This window comes from Syngnathus typhle, linkage group LG4 (assembly GCF_033458585.1).
Source record: "Syngnathus typhle isolate RoL2023-S1 ecotype Sweden linkage group LG4, RoL_Styp_1.0, whole genome shotgun sequence".
Classification (NCBI taxonomy): Eukaryota; Metazoa; Chordata; class Actinopteri; order Syngnathiformes; family Syngnathidae; genus Syngnathus; species Syngnathus typhle.
In genome coordinates this window covers 12,144,950-12,160,323 of record NC_083741.1, presented here as the reverse complement: position 1 = coordinate 12,160,323, position 15,374 = coordinate 12,144,950, and the positions used below count along the sequence as shown (strand labels likewise).

General features: G+C 41.3%; 1 protein-coding gene across 1 annotated transcript in view; it reads right to left on the bottom strand.

Annotated features, from left to right (window-relative positions):
* Nucleotides 1–2,049: 2,049 nt before the first annotated feature.
* nhsb (Nance-Horan syndrome b (congenital cataracts and dental anomalies)) overlaps nt 2,050–15,374 on the bottom strand; it is a 36,600-nt gene continuing 23,275 nt past the window's right edge. The window contains 10 exon segments of the mRNA XM_061277560.1: nt 2,050–6,251; nt 6,366–9,705; nt 10,561–10,713; nt 11,922–12,053; nt 12,250–12,445; nt 12,596–12,658; nt 13,086–13,130; nt 13,299–13,346; nt 13,672–13,808; nt 13,888–14,040. Coding sequence (XP_061133544.1) covers nt 5,618–6,251; nt 6,366–9,705; nt 10,561–10,713; nt 11,922–12,053; nt 12,250–12,445; nt 12,596–12,658; nt 13,086–13,130; nt 13,299–13,346; nt 13,672–13,808; nt 13,888–14,040 — 4,901 coding nt within the window. The 3' untranslated portion in view covers nt 2,050–5,617.

Here is a 15,374-nt window from a genome sequence, read left to right as displayed (position 1 = left end):
GTGTCGAGATGTTCATTCTCTCATCCGAGCAGGCTTCATCCATTCATGCACGTAGGCTAGAATAGTACTTATTGTATAGCTCTTGTTAAAAATGGCAGATTTTGAAATTGGTTCACACAATTTACATAAATTATTACATAATTTACATACATAATTGATCTGATACTTCTTCTTTGGCATATTTGTAGTGTTTGGAGTAATTCTAGTGGTGTTCTTTTTTTGGCAGACACCCAAACGATGGTCGTTGGTAGGCAGAGTCCTCACTGGGTGTATCTCGCCTTTTCACTCCTTTGATTTTACATATTTGGTTTTTCCACTAACATTCAGACGAGAGCTGTCTTTTTGTTGTCCTTTTTTTTTTTTTTTTTTTAGAAACTGACAAAGCCCGCTCGGAAGAGAGGCGAAATATTCAACGGCACCAGAACAGTCCAGTTGCGATCGATCCACCGCTCCGAGAAACGTCCATCGAGCGTAAGCAGAAAACGAGAGTATTACTCCGAGTGTAAGACTAGTTATTATTTTGCTGTTGGCTGTTTTGTTTTTTTGAAGCGTCAGAAAGCCTTTCAAGCCAAATCAATGTTTGCTGTAGCCCTGTTTGCGCTCCATAGTGGTCACCGGTTCATACTTGAAACCATCTGGCTTTCACATGAAACTCAGGTTCTTAGAGAATGTTTTACAGTAGCATTTGTGTTCATATGACATCATAGAGGAGCTACAGTATAACCAACTTCAGTATGTGTATTTGAAATGCCTTGCCATTCAATGCCCTGCAGCATGTCGTGTGTATATAGAAACTTTTTACCCTCCGTTCAAAAAATGTTTATGTATGTTTGATATGCATTCACACAATTAAACATTTTCACTTGACATCATCAGGCCAAGAATGTGACTGTTCCGCCATGAATAATGTTTGCTCACAGGTGCCACAAAGCAATAGCAGAGGACTACTTTTGTCTAAATAGTCCTCAACTCATCAACAGTTCCTTGGCACCAGGATGGCGCACAAAAGCAGCAAATGTGAGTTTTTATAGATACATCTAAGGGGTGTGTGAGTCTGTGTGTGTGTTTATCAACATTATCAACTATACTGGTTTTAAGTTGTGAAGAAAGACAAGCATTCACCGTTTGTTTATCACAACTCGACAAAGAACACTTTCAATGAGTAAATTATGATGCAGAATTTTCCCAATTAATTTTCCAGTTAGACCCTTAGGGTTCCTGTCCTCCCAAATTCAGCTCGTACGTGTCTACAGTAGTTAGTCAATAATTAATTCTTACACTGAAACATCAAATACTGCTGCTGTGTGTGAGGAGGGTGGGGTTTGGGCGTGGGGGTGCAGGAGGGATAGAAATAATAATTGATACCTTGCTTAATAAAGCCTTGTTCCAAATATCACATAGACTAATCACACTCTTTCAAATTTGAATAAAACAACATTTGCAGTCTGTCTAATGCAAAAGGATTTATTTGATTACCAACCAGTTTATAAGGCAACCACTTAATTGCAAGTGCTAGCTTGAACTATTTTTTTGTAATAGATTTAAAAAGGTGCAGGAAACATTACTTAGATTAGATTTTTTGGTCCATAATGACCTTAGGGAAAAGCTTTTAGATAATTGGCAACAATGCAATTTTGCCAGTTTAGTATGCTCTGAGTCTGCATTCATTTCGTACATCATAGGCTTATGCTGCCATCTAGTGTTGATTTCTTTAGTGCATATTTTTGTAATAAAGAACAAATACTACTCGATGCACTGAGTACCTTTTGCAGCTATTTGCGCTTGAGTATTTTCCAAAAACATTTAACTTTAAAACAGATTAACATTAGTAATTTATTGTTTTTATAAACAAAAAAATGCTAAATTTTAAACTTGTCGGCCTAGTATATAAAACACTTGGAAGATTGTTTTTTTTTGTTTTTCCATTTCTTCTTGCATTTCTTCCTTTTACACGTTCAACTTCTTCCCCCCCCCCCCCCCCCCCCACCATTCACTTTATTACTGTTCCAAAAATCCTGACTACCTGTTAAAATGAATCAGAAAATCTCATTTGTTTTCATTCTTTTATTTGGTTATTTTACAAAAGAGAGAATTTCAACATTGTTTTCTTTTAAAAATGTATTTACAAGTTTATACAAAAATACAAAAATGATTCAAATCTGTAATGTCCTAGCTACCTTTAAACTTGGAGCTTCTTTTAAATAGACAGTTATGCTTGCGTATTTTCTCACATATATTTGAAAATTTTCAACTCTGTTTAGTGCTATTCCATACTGTACACCTTTGATAAAAAAAATGTCCAGTGTCCGTCACATCTCAAAATTGTATGCAAACATTGAAACACTTGGAACAAAGTAGTCATGAATTTAAGAACCTTGTTTTGTTGTTCTTGCAAGTAAATTGAGGTTTAATAGTTTTGTATATGACAGCTAAAATTTATTTTAAATGTCAACCGCACACATTGTCCTAGTCGGCCAATAGTGTTAGTCATTTATCCACTGAAATCAGAAATAATACAAATTGTGTCACTAAATGACGGGTACAGTATGGAAAAACAAACACACCAGACAGATCTTCAACACGTTCAGTGTTTTTTTTGTTTGTTTGTTTGTTTGTTTTTGTTTTCCCCCCCAATTTTAAAATAGACTTTTCACATAGCATTCTTCAAGTGGCAGAGATAACCCATTCACATCCATTGTGTATAATATTAGTAGTCTCAAAAATAACAAAATTAGAATGACTGTTTTGCAAGTCACTTTTGAGCCTTTTATCGCCATTATTTTCAAGCTTTTCTTTTCCAATTGAAAATAAAAATATCTCTCACGCCAACTTTTGCAGCTCAAGCAAGACTAGGACCCAGCACCACAAGTGTCTCGATTTTCCTATATACGATCATTTTCTTTTCAGTCTCTTAAACATATGATTGTCCAGTGAGTAAGATATACAGTACAAGATAAACCCCTGTCGTGATCACAACTATACAGAACAGAATTAGCCAGACAGTTTGTACATCTATTGAACACACTATTGAACTTGACATTAGAACAGAAAATACAAATTATTTTCTCATCTGGAGACATCCCTCAGATAAAAATAATCATATGGTGGTGTCTTTTATATCTTTCGTCATTTGTGTCTTATTGCATGCGATAGAAAACACGACAAATAAAAACAATGGTCAGGAACGAGTGCCATGAAGCCATGTGGGTGTCATGAATGTGAAATTCGTATGCGCAATTCACAGCTTTTTTTACTCACTCCAAGTTACACAGTGTCAGTTCTGCAGTTCGGGTTCGCTGAGTATCTATCTATCTATCTATCTATCTATCTATCTATCTATCTATCTATCTATCTATCTATCTATCTATCTATCTATCTATCTATCTATCTATCTATCTATCTATCTATCTATCTATCTATCTATCTTGCATTTGCAGTAAAACAATATGTTTGTTGAGGTATTCACAGAATACAGTGAATGGTTCCTATTGAAGTGCGGTCTCTGAATGTGAGTAATGTTTGCTGTGACAGGCAGGGGAGAGTTCAAGCTGTTAACTGATGGTCCTTTTTTCCTCTGCTAACACTCAAGTTCAAGTGATTCGCAGCGTGTATTGGAATGTGGGCTCCCTCTAGTGGTAGGTGAAAGAATTACTGCCCAAGTACAGTTTAGTTGTATTTAACTTTGAAGTGAATACATTTGCATTTAATCTTTTAGGTGCAATTTCATTTTACTTTAATGTGCAATATATTTTAATTGTCTATATAAGTTCAGGTAAATGTGCAAACTGTGCATGATGCTGACAATAGGCATGGCCCAATTACAGGTTTCAAGTGATACCAAGGTTTTAAAATGTCACATTTTCAAAACCACGTTAGTGAGGGCAAAGTGACAAGACCCATCTCATTTTGGGTGCAAGCAGTCAGTGAGCCTGACAACGTTTGCCCTTACAGAAACAAATGTGGCTCTTTTGGGAATTTGTACCAAGACCTGGTAGAGAAAGGCTATGCAAAACACACTTTTGAAGAGTGACTGCTGGAGGAGGCGCTGCTCAAGGAGATCCAATAAATGCACTGATGTACTATAGGAAGGTAACCTTAAAATGAAATGGAGTCCAAAGGCCACAGCCAAAGAATTGATTTTAAAATTTGGGCAGTGTATATTGGGCAAGAATATTTGTCAGGTTAGACAAAATGGTGCACACTAGTCACTGGGTTGAGCTCTCACCTGTCTGGTGCTACTGGGTCAGTGCAAATGAAGGATAGGCAACTAGGAGAGAACAGTGTTCATTCTTAAGACTTGTATGTCATGTTGTCAGTGAGACCTGTTCTTCTTTGCTACACTCTTGTTAAAAAATGTCTTCTCGTGTTACATAGATATGACTTTATATTCAATACAAATATACATATGGAATTTCATTATAAGATATAACTTCTTATGACTATTCTTGAAGAATCATCAAGTGCAAAAGAGAGGTGTCGGTTATTGGAAAGCTTTGCGAATGACTCTCTGGTCAACCCGATTTTGGACCCTCTAAAGCATTTTCACCATTTGCGCTGAATGGTGCGTTTTAAAAACGCCCTATTTTCTACTTCAAGTTAGAACAGCATGACACGGTTCGTTCAAAATATGATTCTGGCCTGGGTCCATGTAGGGTCACACTAAACACAAGCAAATCTAGCAAAGAAAGGCCACTGCGATTGTCCCAAAGTCTTCCACAAATGGACCCCTCGTCTATTATAGCAATGGGCCCCTTGCTCCTTAGAATCCCAGAAAAAAATTATTTGGGTCAATGGAAATGTGTTACAAATCAATCAGTCACTAAAATCTTTCGCAGGATAATTTTCCATATGATACGAAGGAACCACAAAAAATGTTGACAGTTGAGAATCTAGGGGATGTTTCCATTCTGGTCATGCAACATGATGAAACTTCAGCATAAGTTTGGATAAATTTTACAAAAATCCATGCATCATATTAAATTTTATAAGATTATTTCTGTTAAGAAATATGAGGTCGTTTTATGGTATGCTCCCTGGTGTGCTGATGGAAATCATCAAAAACTCAAGTTGGGAGCATTTTGTAACCTACGCGCAAGATAAACCTTGCTGCTTGTTTACAATGCAAAGTCTGGTTTCTGCTTTGGGCAGCAACAGTTGCAAGAATGGTACAATTTGTATGAATTTTTCATTTCAAAAGAAAGCAGTTCCTCAACAGCACACACACCCACACCAAACAAGACAGGAAGTACAAATATCAGTGAGTCTTGCATGTGCTTGTACATGCAGTCCTTTCACAAAATGTCGCCTTATCTTTCTTTTGCAACTTCATTTCGTATTCTTTTTACGTGTATAAAAAGACAGTTCAATCAAAATAGATATTTTATCTATGAGGGATTTATTCTTTTTCCTATAGTTTTAAGGTAAACATTGTTTTAATGACTCTGTCATTCAGTTTCTTAGAACATCTGAAACGCAACAGTTCCATTGCAGTTCCTAATACTGGGCACATTTTAGCAACAGTCAGATTTTGGGGTGCATTAGACCAAAGGCATCAAGAGACACCCAATATTATAAAAGTAGGAAGGGGCCATTTGAAAAAAAAATCTGTCAACTAATTCTATGAAGATCTGTCATCATGGGGACTTCCATCTGAGTTCTCTGTCTCCCCTTCAGAAATGGCTTGCATGGGAGCAGTGTAGAGGCGGCTACGAGTACTATAGCGACTACTGTTGGCTACTGGTGGAACCCGAGAACGTCCCTGTCGAGATGCAGCGGTCATAGGCAGTATTTTGGGGGTGAAGCTCTCAGAGTTGGCCCTGGGAAAGAGGCCTGGTATCTGGATAGGGTCCGAGTTGGAAAGCGGTGGCTCCTGATGCATTGGGAGGTTCTCTTCAGTTTGACTCATAGAACCTTCCAAGATGGATTCCCCGTGGCTCTTTGGAGTTATAGGGCTCTTCAGAATTTCTGTGGCTGACATGCGGTAACTAGAATCAGATCTGCTGCCTTTCTTCAGCAACAATAGTTTAAACTCTTCATTGGATGTACTGGATTTTTTGGCGCTGCGGTAGATTGGAACAGGGACGCGTTGCGACCCGGATGCAGTGGCTACGGTGGCCGGGGTGTTGAGCGGAGGGGGCGGTGGCATAATGGCATTGGTGACACTGTTCGGATTCACCGGTGCTGCCGGGCAGAGACGAGACTTCACGTTCAAGTCTCCCGAATCTTTGCGGCCCAGGACCTTTCTCTTGGATCTGAATGGAAAAAGTCCGAATCAAGAAGCAAGCAAAAAATACACATGCTATATTGTATTCATCTAATAGTAGGAATCTTTTAACACATGAATTCTACGGTAGTGTGTTGTGCACCTGTGTATCATGGCAAACAGATCTTCGGTTGTTCTGGACTTGTTGGGTGATGTCATAATATCGTCATCAACTTTGGCGTCATCCGTCAAAGGGGAAAGTGAGTTGTCAGTAGGTGTGGAATCTGCGACAGAAAAAATGTATAGCGCACAAAATTGATGTCTGATCCTTCCCGTTGTTTCACATTACACAAGCATACCTTTACTGAAATAGTCTTCTGTGTCAGGAGTGGTGGAGTCATCTTTATTTTCTTGTGGCAGCAGGTGATGGGCACTTCTGGTAGCACCTGATGTCTCTTCCTCTTCTTCCTGCACCACTTGTCTTATCCTCCTGGCATCGCTGATTAGGTAAGGATGCGATGTCTCCACTGTGGTACCAGGCACTTTGACTGGACTAGTCCAGGGCCCTGAGTCCAGGTGGGATCCTCCTGCAAACTCGTAGGCTGGAGGGGGAGGGTGATCTATTCGCATGCCCACCCTGTGACATGTGGCCCTCTGGGATTCTTTTACTTGTTCTTCTTCTTCCTCATCATCTTCATCATCATCTTGGGAAAAAGAACACTCTCCCAAGATCCGAAACTCTGGGTGCGCGCGAGCTGAATGTGTGAGCCCTCTAAATTCTGTGTGTGAGCGGATATGTGTGTGTAGATCCACCGGTGAAGGGTGAGGGGCACGTGGCACTGGCCGATGCAAAGGCGAACTGTCATCTGAGAGTTCTGAAAATGGGTCCAAACGAGTCCTGAACGCTGTCATCGACCAGAAGGTTCCAGGCCCGTATCGATCTTGTCTAAGTAGTAGGCTTTCGTAAGAAGGAGGCCCGTCAGGGTGACGACCAGGGGGGGGTGGTTGAGAGTGATCAGGGGAGGAGGTGTGGTCCTGAGTTGGAGGTCTCGGGGGCGGTCTACGAGGAGGGAGCGGCCTGGTGTTGATTGGGGGCGGGGCTAGAGTCGCCCCGCTAGGACATTTGGGTTTGGCAACAGTTGCTGGTCCACTTGCAGATTCCAGGTCTGAGCTGGTCACAGTATTACTCGATTTGCTGACAGAGTGGAGGTGCACCGAACGTAGAATTGATGGCGTTATGGCCAACATATTTGCGTTTGGAATCAAAGCGGTGGCGTTTGCGCATGGTGGGGGGTTGCTCGTTAATGCCTCATGGACCGACGTCTTTGTTCCTGTGGGAATAACATTTACGACTCTGTGTTTGCTGTGGTGAAGTGTGTGCAGGTGTTGTGTTCTGTGCGACAGCGTATGTCTGACATAGCCACTGTGAAGAATATTAAGATCAAGCTGAGAAGGTGGCGGTGGGAAGTCTGGGTCTCTCTTGTAAGCAGACGCTATAGAAGTTCCGTCTCTCGGTAGATGTTGCAAGGATGAAAGAGAAGACTTTCTCTCTGGCACTCTGGGCTTTCTTTTGCCGGTGGAGGGGGACAGTGGGCCTGGAAAGAATGCTGCTGAAGTTGAGGGCAAAGTAGAAGTTGGTGTTTCTGATTGACTTGAATAACCGCTGGATGGTGATGCCAAACCAGCCAACTTCTCGGGTGACCCAAGTTTAAAGTCTCCAGGCGGCTGGGGTGGACTAGCAGCTCTCGTCTCAGAAGACTGGGAAAGAGTCTGGGATTGCGTGTCAGAGGAGGACGAGCTGTCTGGTGACTTGACACAATCCATAACAGTTGTGCCTGTCGCCGTGCTTGAGTTTGACAGGGATTTGTACTCACAAGTGTTGGACTTTACCTCAGTATTGTGTAGCCAGAGGTCTGCATAGTCTGATTGCACAGCTCCTTCGTCTTTAAACGAGTGTGTATCTGCTGAGCTAAAGGACATGGGTTCTACTATGTCTACGCTTTCTCCTAGTCCCATTACCCATGTTCCCATAGGCTCTGCCACAAGACAAGACGTCTCCAATGGTTCCGGAATGCCTACCAGTTCTAGTTCCAACTTCATATCTGTGGAAGACAACGTCAGGTCTTGTTCACTAACCATCTTTGGTTGGTCTTGATCTGCTTGTGTGTCCGTTCCTACGTCAACACTACTACTAGGCTCTTTCAGGGAGGAAGTTCGCATAGGTGGAGGAGGTTTCAGTTTGGGTTTCCTCAGTGGGCGACAGGGCCTCCCGAGCGTCATAGTGCCTCTTTTGTACTCAGACGAGGCTGGGGAGTAAACTGGGGAAACTGGGGAAATGGGAGGTGGTGCGACAATGTTGGATTGACCACAATCAGTCCCTTGGTCTGCATAGTTATAAATGTAGTATCCGCAACTCTTATTACTCTTCCCAAATTGCTCAGATGTACACAAAGCCTCTGCATCGGATGAGCAATGAGAGCCAGTGTCTTTGTCAGCAATGTTGGTCTTTTCACTGAAACATGTTTGTTCTCGCGCTTGTTTGGAGCTGTAGTCTTGGCTTGGACATACGTTTTGGGTGTGGTCATGGTATTGGTCTGGGTCAAGCTGGTCCTGGTCTGGAGGATATGCCCATTCCCCCTCGCTAGCTGTACTGACCCCTGCATCATCCAGCTGATCTGTTGCTGAGGATGTGAATGAGCTTGACCTGTGGCCTGGTCCTTGAGGTCTCAATTCAGAATGGTATGAGGGATCCAGGGAAAAGCCCTCATCCATGGCATTGGGTACGGTGTTGAGTGACAGCTCTGAGTCACAGTGAGACGAGCCTGTAAGTGGTGGAGAAGAAGGTGGGGGGATGGTTTCGGAGGTTTGGGATGGGCAGGTAGAACTGGATCCACTCCAATTGCCACTGGATGACTGATGGTCTTCCTTGGGGTCTACATGGCTACTCAGGACTCCTGTTGTGGACACGGAGTGAATCGGGCTACTAAACGTATCAGAACTTGAAGAGATCTCGCAGCTGCCCATGTCAGCTTTGCGGGGCAAGCGAGACCGGCCTCTCTCCATCCAGCAATGTTCTGGGCTCCCTCCTCCCCGATCTCTTTCCCCAGATCGTTGCAACCGTTTTAAACTTCCAAGTTGCAATGGCTCGGGAGCTGCCTGGTCATCTGTGCTCTCCTCTTCATCCTTCATCATCATCATCTTCAGCCTCGGACTCGGACCAGGGGGAATAAAGTCCTCTGGTTCATACGGTGACAATTCCTCATCCTCGTCATCATCATCATCGTAATTGTCATCGTCGTCCTCATCACTATCCATCAGGCGACCACCTTCTCGTGGAAGGCTGCGAGATCGCAAACGTCCAGTGTGGGTTGCGGTACTTGTGTATGTCGAGTCAGACTGATCACCAAGGGAAGAAATGTTGCCTGTTGAGTGGGAAAGAGATGCCGGTATTCCCTGATGGCCTCGTTGAGCTCGAATGCGTCTCCTGGAAGGAGCGGCTGTGCCTGAAGAGAATACCATGGGGACAGAGGGTGACATTTGTTACATTACTTGATTATGACAATATCATTTGGATTCATGTGCTGGCGCTACACGGAACCCCTGCTTATTCACGTTGGTATTAACGTTGTTAGGTTTAATCTTTTTTTTCCCCCATCTTTGTTGGTGGTCGTTGAATGCGCCTTCTGGACAAAGTAAAACAGAAAGTGGTTTTGCTTGTCTCGCAGTGCAGCTCCAAATAAAACGTAGTCTACTCACAGCATTTTCTTTTGAATGTAAATGTGCAAAGGATGAGTTTATTGCTACACCGTTTGTTTAAAGTGCCACTATGCATATTTTTACTAGCGTGCCGTTTCGGCTATTACTATTGTTGATTAGGCTCATTTATAGGTACTTTGCTTGTGTTGAATACATGAACTACTGAGGAGTTGTTTCTGTGAAATGGGTTCACATACTCGATTCAGGGTGTTGATGCTTTGCTAATTATTCTTTGTCTCTATTTAAAGTGCTTTTCCGCTAGTTTGTAACATCTAACTGGAATACAAATCCCCTGTGTGTATGTCGGGGTGCGGGGCATCAATAAGTTTGCTTTTCGCCCAGGTTTACTACCCTCGTGAATAGTGTGGGTTCACTGTCTTTTAAAATGAGGATGGTTATTTGTAATTGGTGAAGCTTGCCGTTTGTTGTTTTGCAACATATGTAGCAATAGTAAAAGGTTGACATGGAATTATCCAGCCACAGTAAATTGGTATGAACTTGTATCAGGAATTCTAATGTGGTGGTGTAAGCGGCTAGTTAATTTAACAACCTGGTGGACAAATGGTAAGGAATGACATGAGAAAACATTCAAAGGAACTTACATGCTATGAGGAAATCATCTGTTTGGCAGCCAGAGTCTCGAGTGTGGTGAAGGCGACCACTAATTGAGAAGTCTTCGTGACACAGCGAGAGTTGGTGCGGATTGGCATGGACAATTACTGTCCGCTCTCTTGCTACTGGTGATTCATCTGAGTCTGAATGTAAAATGACATAGCATGCTGAGTCTCAGTAATGTCATGTTAAAGTCACTTTCAACATGGGTTGTGAAGGAGATATGGTTGAACCACTAGACTGTAATAATGTGCTTTATCATATTCGGCTTTGTTAATTTTGGTGATGTCGAGTCTCAAAGTAAAACTGTTGAGAGTATAACTAGAGACAGCTTTTTTTGCAGAAATTTAGTACAATGTACATCACAATTGTACATTGTTTTGGAAGACTGCATGCATATGAAAAAATAAATCAATAAAAAAAGCAAAGGTGGACCAGGAGATAGCTCGGCTGTTTTGGTGCCCTATATATTTGACAAAGCTTTTCAGAGAAAATGTAGCAACCTTTATTGCGTCTGTGGCACATTTAAGATCATGCATTGGTAGGTTTATAGATGATTAATCATTTTAAAACAAATGTAAAATTATTTCAGAAAAGGATCCTGCTAACATATTCATAACTCCATTTAGCTGGAGAAACGCAATATTCGAAAATGCTTTTTGGTAGTTCTGCTATGATGTACGGTTCTTTTAACCCAGGGGTGTCATACTCATCTTTGTTGCAGGCCACATCGTAGTTAAGATTACTACTAATATATAATACTACATAAGACATAATACAAATAATAATACTCATTATCACATACACACAACAGAATTCAGTAAAAAAGAAATCAACAATTTTGAGGTTTTAACAGAAATTGTTGCAATATCTCATGGTTATTAAAAGGGAGGACAATTTTGTTTTGGTATTTTAACAAGTAACATTGAGTTGACACACATGATTTGCCTTTGCAGGCCACAATAAATAATGTAGCGGGATGGATCTGGCCCCCGGCCTTGGGTTTGACACCTCTGTTTTAACTCCTGGTACGGCCAGTGCCAAGTAAAAAGGTTTTACTTTACCAAGATATATATTCAATGAGATACTATGTGATGGGAGTGGAGTTTTGTCTCATGCAAATAAGAAAATGCTGCCATCTACTGCTGGGTATGCCACATGAGTGCAGAAGTGAACAACGCTGAATCTGAATTAGCTCATCACCAAATTACAGTAAGCTAGTCTTGTGTGCAGATCTGAGCATGTGGCACATGCAGCAGACGCATTGGCAAATATGCCCCCACCCTAGCCCCAAATTCGACCCATCTACTAATATTCAAGCAAATAACGCAGTGATAGATAACAAACATACCCATGTCCTGTTGTACTCGTTTGGGTATTCCAGTGATGGTCTTCCTCCTCCTCAATTTCCTTCTTCTCTGAAGAACTGACTGGGAATGCACAAGGGAGCACCGTGCACTAGCCTCTCTATCAAATCCAACTCCTCGGGAAAAAAAAAAAAAAAGAATGTCATTATTAAATATTTTCATTTTGAGGACATGCGATCCAGAAAATGAATGAATAAATGTACTATGGGTCACTGTAAGAAAAGTAATTTCAGGATAAAAGAATGACATAGGGTACTTGTTTTTTTTGTTGTTAAATATAACAACAGGTCAAATTTGACTCTTGTATTTCACCTGTTACATTGATGGGGATGATACAGGAAGAGACTGCACGAGTATCATCCGAAGTTGTCTTCTGATCGGAGTGGGACACATTTTCCTTTGACCATTTGGTCTCTTTGTCCTGGGTGGAGGGGACAGCATGTGCTGAGGTCTTTGTTTTGTGACCTGTTAACACCTCATCCTCGTCGCCCTCGCCCGTTGAGGTAGCCTTCAAGTAAAAGTCAACCGCAACAAGCAGCATTAAAATAGGATCCTCCAATTCTGGAATGTTTCTACTAAAATGAATGAATCCAACAAAAATGTAATAGCAGAACAAATGGGATACACTGAAGTTGAACACACAACACAGGTCCAATACCTTTCTATTCCACGGAATGAAGATGCATCCCTCAATTGGATGAAGTGAGTAAAAGCAGTCAAACTATAAACGAATAATGCAAGAAAAGAAAAGACAAAAAAATGTAATGAAAAATAATAAAACTAAAAAGATGAATTCATGAGTTTCATTGCATTAGAAACAACTCAATAAAACATTTTCCTGAATCACAATACAAGGTCCTTGTGTGTCCTACTTTCTTATATAACTATCGTCCTTATTATTACCGAAATCCTTGTTTAGATTCTTTTATTCTATCCTTCAGAGAATAACCATGCCTCATTGCTTAAGTGTTTGAAGTGGTTTTTTTTTCTTCCTTACCTTTCTTTGTATCGTCTGAATATCCGCCTCTCTCCCCGGTCTCTCCTACACGATAAAAACAGTTAATATCATGTGCAGAAGCTCGCGACATCAAAAGATGCGATACGCTTTGAATATATCTTTGCATGGACTTCTCGCTTCTCATTCTTACTTTTCTTTGAATGGTTTGGATTTCTGTTTCTCTCACTGTCCTCTCCTAAAAGAAGCAAAACAGTGGAAGTTTTTAGCGTGACTCAAAAGATTATTCAGTAAACACAAAGCAAACAAAAAAACAATGGAACTGAATCTGAAATGGAAAGACACTTTTTACAGTACATGATGGGATGGTGTAAACACATGAATGAACTTTTTTTTTTTTTTTTACCTTACTAGGTTGATAGTCTAACTCTCGCTCTCGCTCTTCTCTTTCTTGCTGCATGGCAACACCACAATAAGATTTCGGGTCAGTTTGATTATCGTCAGAAGAAAAGTATATATATGTAAAATATGACCTCATGTCATCATTGCTATGTTTCCTTTCTTGTTTGTCTACTTACCCTTCTGTCTAATCATCTCCGCATTTACAGGCCTTGTCTTAAAGTCTTTGGTACCCGTATGCTCATCAACAACAGTAAACCCCCACTTAAAAAAAAAAAAAAACCCTAAATAACCCTAACCTTGATAGAACTGTAAGCGAGCAAGCTAACAGCGTGAAAAATGTCCTGCCCCTTCCCTGCATGCTCTTTGCAGTGCCTTACCGCTCGTGCCAGCCGACTTCTCTGTTGCCGTCTGATGGAATGCGGTGAGGGGAAGGTGGGTATAGGGGGCGCCGTTGAGACAGAGATAGTCACTTTGTTCTTCTCCCGACTCGTGGGTGGCTCGTTCTGTTTTTCGTCTGAAAATTGTAAGCACGCACGCATGAAAATGTCCGTCCAAATGAACATTACCAAATTTCAGGTCAGGATAATTGTCACCTCGGCGCAGGGCTCGGAGGCTGAACTGAGAGTTTTTGTGCAGTTCCTCCAGACATGGTGGTCGGGTGCGTGAATGGAATATGTTGTGTTGTTGGTGCCATGGAGCCTGATAGTGAACTGACAACTTGCTCTCTATATCCAAGTTGGACACAGCTGAAAGATGAGGGAGAAAAGAGGAAGACATGATGACATGATACTGCTTTTGCAAAGATTTTGTTCTGGCTCTTCATGCCAAGTCATTGACGGAAAAACTCGAGTGCTGTGGGAGTAGTTATTCTAATCCTATCCTCAGTGATTCACTCAAAAACTCATCTACTGATAGTCTCAATATATTTCTGTGCTCTTTCTGTAATACTTTAAGATGCCACAAGATGGCACCCCAGCCCTGACTAATAGGAAAGTAGTAATCAAAGTCAAACATTTCAACTGCTCTAAGATCTATGATATCAGGGTGGAAAAAGGTTCAACCTGGGTTGTGAGCAGACTTTATGGAAAGTCTCCACAGCATGTTTTTGCTAATAAATATGGGCACACGTGTTGTTAAAGATTCATATGGTCCGAGCCCTCAAGTCTGCTTCAAATTTGTGTTATTTAAACATCAAAGCGCTCAAAAGGCATCCAATTTTGTACCATCTCTTTTCTGAAAGTGTGTGTGTGTGTGTGTGTGTGTGCACGTGCGTCCGTCCAGCAAGTCAGTCAGGTTGATGCGAAACTACAGCAGCCAACATTGATTTCACCTCAGTGCACGTGTAACATTTTGTCTAAAGGCGCACACGACTGCATTATAGGATCATCAGGGGCCATCTGTGATGATTAAATTGGAGCTGGAGTTGGCATACCCTGCATCACATGCAATTACACATGCCCACAATTACTCTGCCTCATGTCACAAATGATGAATACGTTGTTGGTCGATCTTAATAAGTTGTTTTCAATCCTTAGCAGAAAATGTTGCCTGATATCTGGATTCTGATCTTCATTACGCTAATTTTCAACATCTGTAAAACAGGATTGCGTTTCGCAGAGTTGCGGTGTTGTCTGACAAGAAATAAACCCGTGAGTCATCGGCATATAAATAGCAGCTTGCATTGAGTTTTGTTGAACTAGTTCAGAGAGGAACACTCACATGTAGAGTACGTAATAAATTGTAATCAGTAATCAAATATAAAAATACAGGCACAATACAAGATTAAGATGTGAAAACTTCAAATAAATAATGCATGAATAGAAACTCAATAGTCCAAACTGGACTGGACTGAGACATGTTAAGATGTTGGCAAATAAAAGTCATTAAGTGAGGCTGTATTAGTTTGTATCTGGGTCAAGAAGCACTAAGTGCAAAACCTTGTCAGACTGCTGTTGTGATCACAACATTTCTGGAAGAACTAGTTGGTCAGTTTGTTACAGAAGAATAAAAGCTAAAGAGCAATCACAATGCTGCTGGTTGCTTCTGATGACCACTTGGAGCCCTGCTCTGTTCTCAGGAC